The following is a 14,442-nucleotide window of genomic DNA, read 5'->3' as shown; positions in this document are numbered from 1 at the left end:
AGTTATGTTACTAATCTACATAAAACCGATGAGTTCCCGTCATCTGGTTACGTGTAAATAATTTAAATAAAATATTTGTCGAAAATCCATCCGATTTTTGTTATTCTAGCATGCTCTGCTGGCACTTTAGTGTAAGTTCTGGAATTAGGTATATTTTTTAATTGTAGCTATGTTACTAGTCTATATAAAACCGATGAGTTCCCGCCATCTGGTTACGTGGACATGATTGAAAAAAAATATTTGTTGAAAATCCATCCAATTTTTGCTATTCTAGTATGCTCTGCTGGCACTTTAGTGTGAGTTCTGGGATTGGTTATATTTTTAAATTGTATTTATGTTACTAGTCTACATAAAACCGATGAGTTCTAGTCATCTGGTTACGTGTAAATAATTTAAAAAAATATTTGTCGAAAATCCATCCGATTTTTGCTATTCTTGTATGATCTGCTGGCACTTTAGTGTGAATTCTGGGATTGGTAATATTTTTAAATTGTAGTTATGTTACTAGTCTACATAAAACCGATGAGTTCCCGCCATCTGGTTACGTGGACATGATTGAAAAAAAATATTTGTCGAAAATCCATCCGATTTTTCCTATTCTAGTATGCTCTGCTGGCACTTTAGTGTGAGTTCTGGGATTGGTTATATTTTTATATTGTAGTTATGTTACTAGTCTACATAAAACCGATGAGTTCCCGTCATCTGGTTACGTGGACATGATTGTAAAAATATATTTGTCGAAAATCCATCCAATTTTTGTTATTCTAGTATGCTCTGCTGGCATTTTAGTGTGAGTTCTGGGATTGGTTGTATTTTAAAATTGTAGCTATGTTACTAGTCTATATTAAACCGATGAGTTCCCGCCATCTGGTTACGTGGACGTGATTGAAAAAAAATATTTGTCGAAAATCCATCCGATTTTTGCTATTCTAGTATGCTCTGCTGGCACTTTAGTGTGAGTTCTGGGAATGGTTATATTTTTAAATTGTAGCTATGTTACTAGTCTACATAAAACCGATGAGTTCCCGGCATCTGGTTACGTGGACATGATTGAAAAAAAAATATTTGTCGAAAATCCATCCGATTTTTGTTATTCTAGTATGCTCTGCTTGCACTTTAGTGAGAGTTCTGGGATTGGTTATATTTTTAAATTGTAGCTATGTTACTAGTCTATATAAAACCGATGAGTTCCCGCCATCTGGTTACGTGGACGTGATTGAAAAAAAATATTTTTCGAAAATCCATCCGATTTTTGTTATTCTAGCATGCTCTGCTGGCACTTTGGTGTGAGTTCTGGGATTAGTTATATTTTTAAATTGTAGCTATGTTACTAGTCTATATAAAACCGATGAGTTCCTGGCATCTGGTTACGTGGACATGATTGAAAAAAAAATATTTTTCGAAAATCCATCCGATTTTTGTTATTCTAGTATGCTCTGCTTGCACTTTAGTGAGAGTTCTGGGATTGGTTATATTTTTAAATTGTAGCTATGTTACTAGTCTATATAAAACCTATGAGTTCTCGCTATCTGGTTACGTGGAAATAATTTAAAAAAAATATTTGTCGAAACTCCATCCGATTTTTGTTATTCTAGTATGCTCTGCTGGCACTTTAGTGTGAGTTCTAGGATTGGTTATATTTTTAAATTGTAGCCATATTACTAGCCTATGTAAAACCGCTGAGTTCCTTCCCCCTGGTTACGTGAAAATAATATTAAAAAAAGTTTTGTCGAAAATCTTTCCGATTTGTACTATTCTAGTATGCTGTGCTGGCACTTTAGTGTGAGTTCCTGGGTCAGTTATTGTACAAATGTATCATTTTATTACTAGGCTCTGCAAAATCGACGAGTTTCCACTTTTAAATAACCTTTTTGCAGATTTTTTTTGGTTAAATTTTTGTCAATTTATTTTATCAATAAATATTTTTTTAAATTTATTTCGCGAGAACTATCACTGAAAACTATTAGGAACTCCAGATATTAGCTAATTACACTAATCAATAGCTTTTTTTTCAATTTTGTAGAAAATGCTCTGCTGTGTGAAGTTAGCAGAGCATTATTTCATTCTGCTTTATCTCCGTCAAATCGCCAGAACTATTCCTGAAAACTATCAGGAACTATAGAACTCATGTGCATGCGAATAGAACTCTCATTTTTTAGTGCTCTGCTGGCAAATGCTGTGCTAAGTTCACCAACATTATGCCTATTCCCATGGCAGAGACCAATGGCATAGAGCAACTTTGACCAATGGCCTGAAACCATAGACAATATGCAGAATGAAATAAATTAATAAATCCTGATTTGCTTGATTGAATTTCATTTTATCGTATTCAAAAATATTTGTCGTGCAATGGTAGAAAAATTTCGTGTTTGCTCTATTAGATAGAAAAATAAATAATGGCTAGCATAGAACTAGATATATGGCGTGGTGAATGGGGTCTGGCCTCAATTGATTTAGAATGTCTTAAAGTTTTGGTAGGTATTTTTACAGTATAACCTAAAATAATGTTTTGATTCGGCATTCCTGTGATATTAAATATTTTATTTTTTACAGACGTATATGAAATTTATTGGTGTTCCAGTACGGGTTAGAGAAGCGAGCCACTTACTGTTTACACCGAAGGGCACCCTGCCTGTCTTAAGGGACGGTGAAAAGGTGCTAACAAATTTCGAAGAGGTCGTTGACTATCTAAAATCTTTGGTGAGATTCTCATATTTTAACAGAAGTTGTAAGATCCTCAGCCCTTTAGAAGTATAAAACAAGCCATGACTAAGAGCTCTTCTGCTTTCTTAAGTTCTAAAATACTTAAAATCATATTCTACACAGTCTTGTTTTGGTATTAAAATATATTTAAAATATAGGTTTTAGTAAATATAAAACATTGATTCCAAAATAATATAGGTATTCAGAATACATGTGTTAAACATGATGATAATATATGATGCAATAGTGATACTAAAGAATAAATATTGTCTCTTATACAAATGTATGAACTTAGATAAGAGTATGAAGATTAGAGTTTTATTATATTACTGATAATAGCAAACTTTAGTCCTTTATCAGATATATTGTAATCCCTAAGATTATTGCATCTGCATCTATAGTGCAGTATTAATTATTGTGTTCCAAATGATTTATATATTATTTTACTTGAAAAACCTTAAATTCTTCATTATATATTAAGAAGATCTTATTGTTATGAAGAAAAATTTGTATTGTAAATTATTCAAAATAAAGAGTACATCTGTTTATTTGTTAATGTAGATTATATGAAGCCATCAATAACATTTTTAGCAATTCAATATTGCTATTAGACTATACCAGGATTTGTCAAAACTTAATTGGTTGCATACTGTAAAATTATGAAGTCTTTTATTCTGTTTATATGGTTAAGATTAACTTTTGTAGCCATTTCCTCCTTTATTAGGGTAATTTTGTATCTTAGGCATGTAATTTTTTCCATTTTTACAGCATTACAGCACAGATGTCCACTTAAATGATAAGCAGGCAGCGGAGGCGAGTGTCTATACTCAGTACTTAAGAGACAAGTTATACCCCGCCTACCAGTATGTGTGGTGGGTAGATGAGAGAAACTACACAGAAGTTACCAGACCAGCGTACGCAAAGGCTTTAAGACTACCCTTTAATTTTTATTACCCCTCCAAGTACTCTAATGCAGCTAAACAAATGATTGATGCATTATATGGAGAGCATACAAATCTCAGGGAGATTGAGGGAACGGTAATAACCTTTTATAAAAAGTTTATTTTATTAAATTATAATCTTAAACAAAATATTGACAATTTCTTTTTTATTGTTTCATATGTTTAATGGGAAATGTGTAGGAGAATGGTAGTTCAAAATCTTATTTGATGGCTATTGATTGGAATTGATTGTTTGAGATTGATATTTTTCTTACACAGGGGACCATAATAGTCATAAAGAAAAAAAAATGTTAAACTGTTTTAACATGGTAACAATGAATTAAGTTAATGTTAAATTATTTGTCGATTAAAACAAACTAGTGGTTGAATGAATATCGTGTGGAATCAAGATACATTACCGCCAATAATACTGCTACAAAATATAAAATAAAGAGTCCTGTCGCCTTTTTTCTAATTCCTTAGTGTTTCAGATTAATTGTACTTCTTTTATTGTCATCTTCCAGTTATACAGTGAAGCAGAGAAATGTCTGAAGACACTATCGGAGAGGCTTGGCGAGAGCGAGTACTTCTTCGGCAACCGCCCTTCGTCGTTCGATGCGGTGGTGTTCGCGTACCTCGCGCCGCTCGTGAAGGCGCCTTTCCCCAACGCGCAGCTCTGCAACCAAGTGAAGGGCATCGCCAATCTCAGCAAATTTGTTGCGAGAATCAACCAGAAAAACTTTAGGAATGTCACTGATGGTAAGTTGTGGTTGAATGCTACTTGCATATTTGCTCGTTTCAAATGTCTATCATCTTAAAATTCATGGCAGACTGAAAACAGTGTGTCTGTATCTGTACAGAATCTTGTTCATATTAAGTATTTTCTGTGATATTTGAACAACATTGTGAATAGTTAAGTTAAATTCACAGAGCTTTCTATTTTGCTTATTATGTTTAGGTAGCTAGGAAGTGTATGGAAAAATGAAAAAATGTTGAAAAAAATTACTGTGTATGTTTTTATATCAGTTTGGTACATTGGCAGTATCTTTGCAACAGGTAAATATAACACAATATTTTTAAACCCAAGCCAATCTGAAAGTGTGCTTGTGAGTTAATCTATGTCCTTTTTTTTTTTTGTTGACGAGGGGAAACCTTCAAAAAGTACCCTATGCCGTGGGAGCGGCACGGGGTTATGTGGGATTCTTACCGCACTAAAACCCCCCCGGTGGCCGTCCTCGGCGCTGCGTAGAGGACTCCGGGATCTCCAACGGAACGCAACCGGAGTCCACTTGGTGCGTTGCCCCGTCGGGCTCCGCCCAGGTGAGCTTGACACTCACCACACCATCTGGTGTTCACGACGGTATGCGACCACACATACCGCCGTCCATCCCGGGGTTGCTGGCCGGGCGGTTCGAGCTCCCACTCTTGCCGTCCGCAACCCCGTAAGCCCCCTTTTAGGGCTCGAACACAAAACTGCGATGCGACGCGATGCGAATTCGCAACGCAGAAAATTGCGATGCGAATTGCTGCGATGCGATATCGTGCGGCGTAGCGTCTCTCAGGGTGACCAACAACAACAACCACTGTGCGATGCGAATCAATTCGCAAGTTCTTGCGATGCGTCGAGGGAGCTCGCAGATTTTTGCGATGCGACGTCGCATCGCAGTTTTGTGTACGAACCCTTAGTCGCCTCTTACGACAGGCAGGGGATACCGTAGCCCTATTCTGGTCCCGGAACTACAGGGACACCGCGCCGGTGGGCGTTACCTACGCCTGCGGCGACTCCTTCTTCGAGCGGGTTCAGCGCCCTCCCTTGCTCGCTCGGCGTCTTCCTTCGCGGACATGACTATGTCGCAGAAGGTGATCATGCCATCCCAGGTTTCGCTGCGCTGAACCATCGCCCCAACGATGGCCGATGGAGAGAGATCCGGTCCCACTTTTTCGACTTGGGTCCGCCGCTGCGAGTCCCACGCGGGGCAGTACTGCAGCGTATGCTGTGCGGAATCCTCGTCATGCCCACAATGATGACATTGGGCCGTCTCTTCCCTCCCTATTCTATTCAGATACTCACCGAAACAGCCATGTCCGGTGAGTATCTGAGTTAGGCGGTAGGTTACTCGACCCTACTTCTGAGCCAGGCTCGAAAGTTCGGCAAGATAGCGTCAACCACCCTTTGGCGTATGTTTCGAGGCTCCTGAAGTCGATCGCGCCAGCACCTCAGAGCGCGCCATCTGGCTCTCCTTCGAAGCGCTACGACCGTCTCTTCGCTGAAGGGTTCAGCCTAGGGGTGTGCGAATATCGTTCGAATCGAATCGAATCGAATATCAATATTCGATTCGACATTCGAAGAATTTCGAATAATTCGAAAAATTTCGAATAATTCGTAAAAATTTCGAATAATTCGAAAGTTTTCGAATAATTCGCGAATTAAGGGGGTATTCTAGTCTAGAAGCATGAATTTCAGGTAATTTTTTGAAGTGCCGTAAAAAAAGGCAATCAATATTTTTACCATCCCCAAATTTCAATTTTTATTATTTCATTATTTAAAAAAAAACTATATTAATACTTCAGCCCTCTGACGGAGGACGCGAATCTTATGGAAGATCCATGCGTCCATATCCGCCAGAATGTCCAGGGGCGGAAGCCTTCCCAGGACTGTCGCCGCCTCATACGATATGGTACGATAACCACGGGCGACTCTGATTCCGATCATACGTTGCGCGGAATTCAGTTTCCGCGCACGACGCCGGCTGGCAGACAATCTGTCCGACCATACCGGCGCGCCGTAGAGCCCAACCGAGCGTATCACACCCGCGTAGAGGCGGCGGACTTCTTCCCTTGGTCCCCCGAGATTCGGCAGCAGTCTGTGCATAGCACCCGCTATCTTATGAATCCGGGGGACGAGACGGTCGAAGTGCTCGTCGAAGCACCAACGGCCATCCAGTGTTAGGCCAAGGTACTTCATATACCTGCCTATCCGGATGTCCGTTTCACCGACGCGCACTGAGGTTTCAGCTGACTCGATTATCGGCCTGCGGCCGTGGAGCCAAATCGCCTCAGTCTTCTGGGACGCTATCTGTAGGCCCAACCTGCGGATCTTCGCTATGACGCGTGCCACCGCGGAGTTAATCTATGTCCTAGTAATGGAGCAATGAATCGAGGTGATTCTTTCTAACCACTACAGTTAGAACAACGCAAATGCAAGTGTGCTAAAAAGTGCACAAGTCTAGTCAAAGATTGCCTCAAACATGTATTATACAAAATTGGTATGGTACAAATAAATATTGGTTGCGTGTCCGCAGAGTACGTGCGGTGGAGCGCGAAGCAGCAGTCGCGCGGCACGCAGGCGGAGCGCGAGGCGGCGGGCTTCCCGCACCACGCGCGCAACAAGCTGCTCGCCGCGCTCTTCGCCGCCGCCGCCATGGCCGGCTACGCCTTCGCCAACGGCATGTTCCAAGTACGTACATACCAACATTTACCACAAAAGGTGGGAGAATCCTTTGGGGTTTGACACCAGGGCGCCATCTATCTTTGCCGAATAACATCAATGTTGTACCTACGAGGGTGCGTTTTTAAGTCCGCGGAATGGCAGGGTTGGAGGGGGGATAGCGGGCTCGTTAAGGGCGGTACGTGTTAAGTGACTCATAAATAGTATAAATATAAAGTTTTATCACAATTGCATCATTAGTTTTAAAACTATCGACAATTAAACAACTCAATCCGGAAGAAAATTGGAAGTATGGAGAAAATCGAGCATCGCGCCGTTATAAAGTTCCTTACCAAGCAAGGAAAGTCTGTGCAAATCATAATGGAAGAGATGTCATCGGTTTACGGGGACTCTTGCCCTGGAAAAACGATGGTTTACAAGTGGAACAACCTTTTTAAGCAAGGCAGGGATTCACTTGAAGACGACCCACGACCAGGACGGTCTGTTGAGGTGACCATTCCGGAAACGATAGCGGAAGTCGAAAAATTAGTACTGGAAGATGCTCGGCTAAAGAAGAAACAGCTTGCAGAAATGGTTGGAGTATCGGATACAACCATTTTTAAAATTCTGCATGACCATCTTGGCATGACTAAGGTCAGCGCGCGGTGGGTGCCGAGAATGCTCACGCCGCCTCAGAAACAACAGCGCGTTGAATGTTCCCGTGCGTTTTTGAACCTCTGTGGAGAAGATAAGGATATTGTACTGAATCGAATTGTTACTGGAGATGAAACTTGGGTTCACCATTATGAACCTGAGTCTAAACAAGACTCCATGCAGTGGCATAAAAAGGGTACCTCCTAAAAAGTTTAAGGTGTCACAATCGGCCGGCAAACTCATGGCGACAGTCTTTTGGGATGCAGAAGGAATTTTGTTAATAGATTACAAAGATAAAGGTGTCTCTATAACCGGAGAATATTACGCAACAATCTTCGAGCGGTTAAAAGAAGCCATCAAAGAAAAAAGACGAGGAAAATTATCCAGAGGTGTCCTGCTGTTGCACGACAATGCGCCCGTACACAAGAGCCGTATTGCACTGGCTGCCCTGCATAAGGTGGGCTTTGATATTTTAAATCACCCACCCTATAGTCCAAACCTGGCTCCCAGCGATTATTATCTCTTTCCAAAAATGAAAAAAGAGCTTCGTGGAAAGAAATTTTCTACAGACGAAGAAGTAAGGGACGCAATTTCCTCGTATTTTTCCGACAAGGACAAAACATTTTTTTATGAGGGTTTAAATAAGTTAATACAAAGATCTGAAAAATGCATTCGTCTTGCAGGAGAATATGTAGAAAAAGAAAAATAATTTTGACATTTTATTTTCGCTCCTTGTCCCTCATTCCGCGAACTTAAAAACGTACCCTCGTACATACCAACACTTATAAAAACGGTGCTAGAATCATTTGTGATATGACACTGGAGGTACCACCTATTTTTGCCGAATAACATCAGTGTTGTACCTACATACCAACATTTATAAAAACGGTGCTAGAATCCTCTGTGATTTCACTTCAGAGGCACCACCTATTTTTGCCAAATAACATCAGCGTTTAGCACTGTTATGTTGTACTTTGATGGATGTAGTAGGGAAGACATATGTCTCACATAGTCTTTCCATCTTAGTACCAAGTTGCAACACATTGGTAGCCTACGCAGGTAAGAATCGAAACTAGGATTGAACTTATCTAGAGTTGATTACAAAGGTACATGGGCGACAGTAGCCACATACTATCAGGTGGATTACATGCTTATTTGTTACTCTAGTATTATAAACAAAACTAAGTTAAAATGTAAATATTGTTTTAAAGATAAATTTATTGGCTCGACTTGGCGGAGGCACTGCCGTGCCTCCAGATAAGTGGATTATTAAAAAAAATAGTCCATATAATTTTTTAATCACAGTAAAAGCTTAGTAAGGTTTCACTTTAACATGTGCATATATTTACTGGGCAAAAAATTACACAATCCAAAACTAATGTCAATGTCCAGTTCTTGAAGGATACCAGATCTATCAAGGACAATTTGTATATAGATTGCTTTGCATTGTAGATAACTTGTCTAACGCATACCTGTAGACTTTTCCTTTTTACCAATTAACTTGGTAAACTTTGAATATTATAAATTTTATTATGAGAATATCTAGCCTTTAGAGCATGAATTAAAGTATATTCTCTGTCCTTCTTATTATGTGCTTGTATTGCTTATTGCCACCATTCAAAGTGCGTCATATTATGATAGAGAAGGACAAAACATTCAAACCAGCTAAGGCACTGCTATTGTTCCACCATAAATAAAAGTATAGAAATATAAGAGTTGTGGTCTTATTCATTCTCTCAAAATATCTCACAAGAAATTGTTTTGTTTAGGACTTGAAAGAATTCGATCATTCGCAAGACTACAGCGATATGTTTGAGAATGAAGAAGAAGACAACTGAGGCGGCGCCGGCGGCGGCTGCACACTTGCTCGTGTTTCATGTTCCTACGTTGTTACCATAGAGCAGTTATCTGGTAGAAATGATTTACTGGACTTATTTATTTACTTTATTGTGTAAAGCATTTAGTACAATAGGTCAATAATAATAAAGTCCAATTAAATGCTACCTTTACAGGTGTTACACATGTCATATCTCCCTATTTTGCTAATGTTATGAATTTGGAATATAAAACAATGTCTCGTTTCTCTTGTCACAGATGTTGTTAAGATATATGTACTCAATAGATGTAATGCCTTTTAAAACATGTTGTGTTGTTGTATTGAGATTGTCTTAAATATATTGTTATTCGGTTTGTAAATTGATAACAACAAAATACACATAGATTTCATTCGGGCATTACACACATTTTTAGTATTTCTTTAATTGCTTCGATCTTCTTTCTACAGTTGACAGGCATAAATGAAAGTTTAGCAAAATAATTTAATTTGTTGTTTCAAATTTAATGTGTCTTCTGAACTCTGTTCTAAAGCGTATCTGCCTTACTTGTTTGTCATTTCTACTTAACAACTGTTCTGTGGTCGTACCAATTATTGCTTTGAAAGTGTATCAAGTTATTTTAAAGAGTAGTGGTTGTGTTACGTAGCCAGAGATTTTATTTCGTAATTTTAATTATTAAAATGCATTTCTATTTATAGTCACGGTAGGCGGTGCCGGCATTTATTATTATTTTATGCACATTAGAATTATCAAGATGTATTCAATATAATTAAAATCACGGCGTATTTTAACAGTTTTAAATTTTCTTTCATACGAATATTCACAATCTGCAAAAGTTGTAGCCTTTGCGACAAAAAATTTCTAGATATTTTTGTATGCGTCGTTGTTATAGATTATATACCCTAATGTGATTCAAAGTCTCGAACCTTTGTAAAATGTTATATATTGTAATTGAATGGTTGCGTCAATTTGAAAATAGTTAATACATTGTTAAAAGCGATAATTCATGTCTGAAAAAGTTTTAAGTTATTGTAAACCGAAGGAAAAGAATAACATAAAAGTCTGGTATATTGTGAAGTGCGCCATAATATGAGACTTCAAAGATAGAGAAATAGACCAACAAGAACAGGTCGAATGTTGTCACAATCGCCTGCGGAGACTAGCATGCTACATTATCAACAGCTATTTCATAGCCTTAAATATAAGGTTTGTAGCAAAATCTGCACATTTTTACAAGTCTCATTATAGTTATCTTGCTGCATTTGGTGGGAGGATATCCCGTTTTATTTATAAAGATAAATATTGAATGACACCCACGCTACAAGTTTGTGACCTTTAGCTGTCTTGAATTGATAAAGTATTATGAGACGTCGGATTTTTTTTCAACCTGCCCCAGTAAAATAACTCATAAAGTTGTACTTGACACGGCTATGTGTAGTTTTTGCAAACTCACATATGAATAACAGTAAATAAATTATATCCTGGCTGCCCTGGTTTATTTATTCAATCAAAGGATCTGTTTTTGGTAGAAATAATAATATATATTACACACATAAATTAATTCACTGTAGTCTCTTTGAGACCCATGGCCGTATGCGTATGAAACGATAAATTGCAAGAGACGCTTATGGGCGGAACGCGCGGAATAGTAAAAGCGCCGTTGGAACGTTTAAATGTGCGTTATTACACAAATTCTTGAACAACAGACTTATACGTAATTTGGCCAGTATTTTATCTGTTATAATTATGACGTATTCATTAATATTACTTTTATAGTATCAGTTATCGAACGCATTTGAATGTTGAACTCTGTTGTTACACTTCACTGTGATGTGGAGATGAACCAAATTATAGTAATTGTTGACATGTTTATGTGTGGATATTTGAGTGTAACCTTAGTATGTTGTATATGGTACTAAAACATTTTAAACATTATATTACCACAATCATCGAAATGAAATGTATTAGATCTAAAAAGTAGGTGAAATACCACTCAAGTATTGCTCATCATTATGTAGATATGTTGGTTATTGGACGAACTGATTAGATATTGTTTTAGATGAACGCGCAAATGTTTTTGTAAGGCTGGCGACACATGGCGCTACTCAAACGATTCATCTAGATTGTAAGCAGGAAGCTGCTTCAATCTCTATTTTGTAACAGTGATTCGCGTGCTTTTATTTTTTTAATTATCGGACTATACGTTTTTAGTTTTTAATGTTTTCATGTACTCGGCAAAATCAGTTTTTTTAAGAAAAAAAAACATGTTTAATTTTATTCAAAGGGCGTACGTTCAAATATGCGTGGGTGCACGGAGCGGGCGTCCACTCTGCTTCGCGATAGGAAGCGGCAACGCCCAACTGATTGAAGAAACGCATCTGTGAGCGTGAGCCCGCTGTGGTGGCATGTGAAAACTTGTCGCACACGCGCGGGCATATTACATTGCGGTTTTTTTTCAATGCAAACACGTGAACGTGCACCCACGTCAGATTAAGCGTACGCCCTTACAGCGTACAAAATAATAATTTTCTAGCTGGTTGGCTTAAAGAATATTAGTACGCACAAGTGTTTTGGTTTCGTTTGAGTAGTGTAGGAGTAGTCGTTGGAGCCACGAGGTTGGGAGTAGCGTGCTTCGGATACTTTAGAATTTGCTTGGGAATGGACGTTAGTTATTTTAATTTATTAGTGCAGCATGAATAAATATTATTTGTTGATGTTGAATACCTGGTTTTATTTTATTGCTTTATTTTTACCCCTATGCATGATCCTTTTTAAACAATTATTCTTTTTCCTTGTGAATAATACACACTTTCAATCGAATCTGAAAAAAAAAACAACAACTCTATATCAAGTGTGGACTTGTTTATATTTTGTGCTGGACAGTATGTAATTTATTACGTACAAATCGGATATAAGTCAACAGTTTATGATCAATGTATTCATACACTGTCTTTTGAAGTAAATAAGTACTACAAGATAAGTTAAAGAATTAAAAAGAATCATGCAGTTTTTTATTTGTAAGTGATTATTTATGTACAATGAATATAATCCAACAGCGCTTGTCATCTTGGAGTTGGGAGCGGACGATGTTCATAAACCGGTACCGAATCGCGAAGAAGCACTTCGAGAGGATTAAAAAGCTTAAGGAGGCGAAGTCTCAAGACAACAAACCCTCATAGGATTACAACAATAATAATTATTAAAAAGGTGATAAGTATCTTGCTTTAACGTGCTAGTAGGAGGTGCTTTATGTGTTTAGTACAAATACACTATACAATACACATACAACAACACAATGAAAACAAACTAAATTAAACAATCTAGTTTAATAGGTGGTTATTAATCTAATTATCACAGATATAAATGTAAATTAATTACAATAGTATAACATTAACTCCGTATGGACGATGTACATATTGCACATGAGAGCTAAATCATGACAGAGCAACACAAAACAACTGAGATTGTGTTTAGTTCCAGAAACCAATTCCTTAAGTAGGCAAAATTTTATTTCAACCCATTCTATAACCGAAACAGACAACTTGTTAAAACTGCAATGTATAAAATAGAAATACGTAGAATCAGATGCAGAAAGAACATTGAATTATGAAGATATTAGTCGATTAATTAGTCTATTCGCTAAAACCCGTTGGGTTTGAGCTCAAGTATCAGACAGAACACGGAAGCGACACCATTACATTCGACACAGTACAGTTCTAATAAATTTAAGTACAGTAGAATAGATGTTCAAAGAACACGAAACACGATATCGCCTCAGCTATGTATAAAATTAGTAAATTGCACAAAATATATGTCTATAGATGTAGTAAGATATATTGTATTTTTAGACAATGAGTTCTCCTTACCTTGTTAAAGTTTATTAATTTTCAAATGTATGGTTATTTGTTGACTAGTGTGCTAGATGTAAGCAAATAAATTGTTAAAAGAAAACAACGTTAATTGATGATAATTGTTTTATTTTCCTCATTTGAACATTTCTGCATTCAACGTTGTCAGGTACACTAAACAACAGATTATTTATTCTTTACATACACTTTGCACTATTGCACTGGGATACACGAACGTTTTACAATGTATTGGTCAAGCCGCACTGTCTCAACATCTGAAGTTAAGCTACGTAAGTTGATGATGTGTCAAAGAGCACGTTGCAGTCGTTAAACCTCCGGCAAGTCGTGTCGCTGGTGGTCAGTTTGGATGCGCCCGCCACGAATTAGTAGATGTGTTGAAGTATGCTCCAGACATTCCCCAGTAACACACACCTTGTTAAGTCTCAGAATCAGTCTCCCAAATACATGCTTTAAATCCACAGCATATTGTTCTTTTGTAAAAAAAAAACAGACGAATATTCAAGCGCTGAGGCAGTGTGCCGTGACCGATATATATAGACTTCTAAAATGGGACATCACAATACTACATCATTATAAAGTAAATCAAGAATAATTTATTATTGTTATTATTTAAATTATTGCAAAGAATCTACGACATGACAGTGATCCCTATATTAAGGCAGCCGGCCATATGTATTACAATGTATTAGTAGCAAAACCGCATAATATACACGTGAACAAATACCGTACGTATATCTTGTTACGTGCACGTTAACATTTAATTAATATCCTTTATACAAAATGGCCGCACCGACATTGATTGAATATGATTATAGTTAAAACATGTAATATGCCATCAATGTAAACTAAATGGCACAATTTGTTCACCGTGGCAGTAACATTGGAAGCATTGGTGTAGCATACCTGGCATTTATTTTGAAATTAACACATTTACAATAACAGTTCGTAGAAATATTAATTACATCAATATGTCGCTTATATAACTAAAAAAATATTACAATTACCGTTAGGAC

The 14,442-nt window shown here is 37.6% G+C and overlaps 1 protein-coding gene across 2 annotated transcripts; it reads left to right on the top strand.

Annotated features, from left to right (window-relative positions):
• Window positions 1–2,293: 2,293 nt before the first annotated feature.
• Window positions 2,294–13,141, top strand: LOC140749207 (metaxin-1). 2 transcript variants are annotated; one of them, XM_073082254.1, is made up of 6 exons: window positions 2,294–2,474; window positions 2,554–2,700; window positions 3,472–3,741; window positions 4,169–4,403; window positions 6,947–7,101; window positions 12,617–13,141. In XM_073082254.1, exons 1-6 carry the CDS (start codon window positions 2,397–2,399, stop codon window positions 12,737–12,739), a joined length of 1,008 nt encoding a protein of 335 aa, XP_072938355.1. In that variant the 5' UTR covers window positions 2,294–2,396; the 3' UTR covers window positions 12,740–13,141. The 2 variants fall into 2 exon arrangements, with proteins under 2 accessions (XP_072938355.1, XP_072938356.1); XM_073082255.1 differs by lacking the exon at window positions 12,617–13,141 and adding an exon at window positions 9,495–12,281.
• The last annotated feature ends 1,301 nt before the right edge of the window (window positions 13,142–14,442 follow it).

The sequence above is a fragment of the Epargyreus clarus genome, unplaced genomic scaffold, assembly GCF_041222505.1.
Source record: "Epargyreus clarus isolate Ecla_fem2 unplaced genomic scaffold, WU_Ecla_fem_2.2 ptg000017l, whole genome shotgun sequence".
Lineage (NCBI taxonomy): Eukaryota > Metazoa > Arthropoda > Insecta > Lepidoptera > Hesperiidae > Epargyreus > Epargyreus clarus.
This window is presented reverse-complemented; position numbering and strand designations above follow the sequence as displayed.

Excerpts from the sequence above, each read along its gene's own strand:
- LOC140749207 (XM_073082254.1), top strand. The coding sequence starts at position 2,397 with ATGGCTAGCATAGAACTAGATATATGGCGTGGTGAATGGGGTCTGGCC. Across the intron at positions 2,475-2,553 it reads TAGAATGTCTTAAAGTTTTG|ACGTATATGAAATTTATTGG; the intron begins GTAGGTATTTTT and ends TATTTTTTACAG. Across the intron at positions 3,742-4,168 it reads TCAGGGAGATTGAGGGAACG|TTATACAGTGAAGCAGAGAA; the intron begins GTAATAACCTTT and ends GTCATCTTCCAG.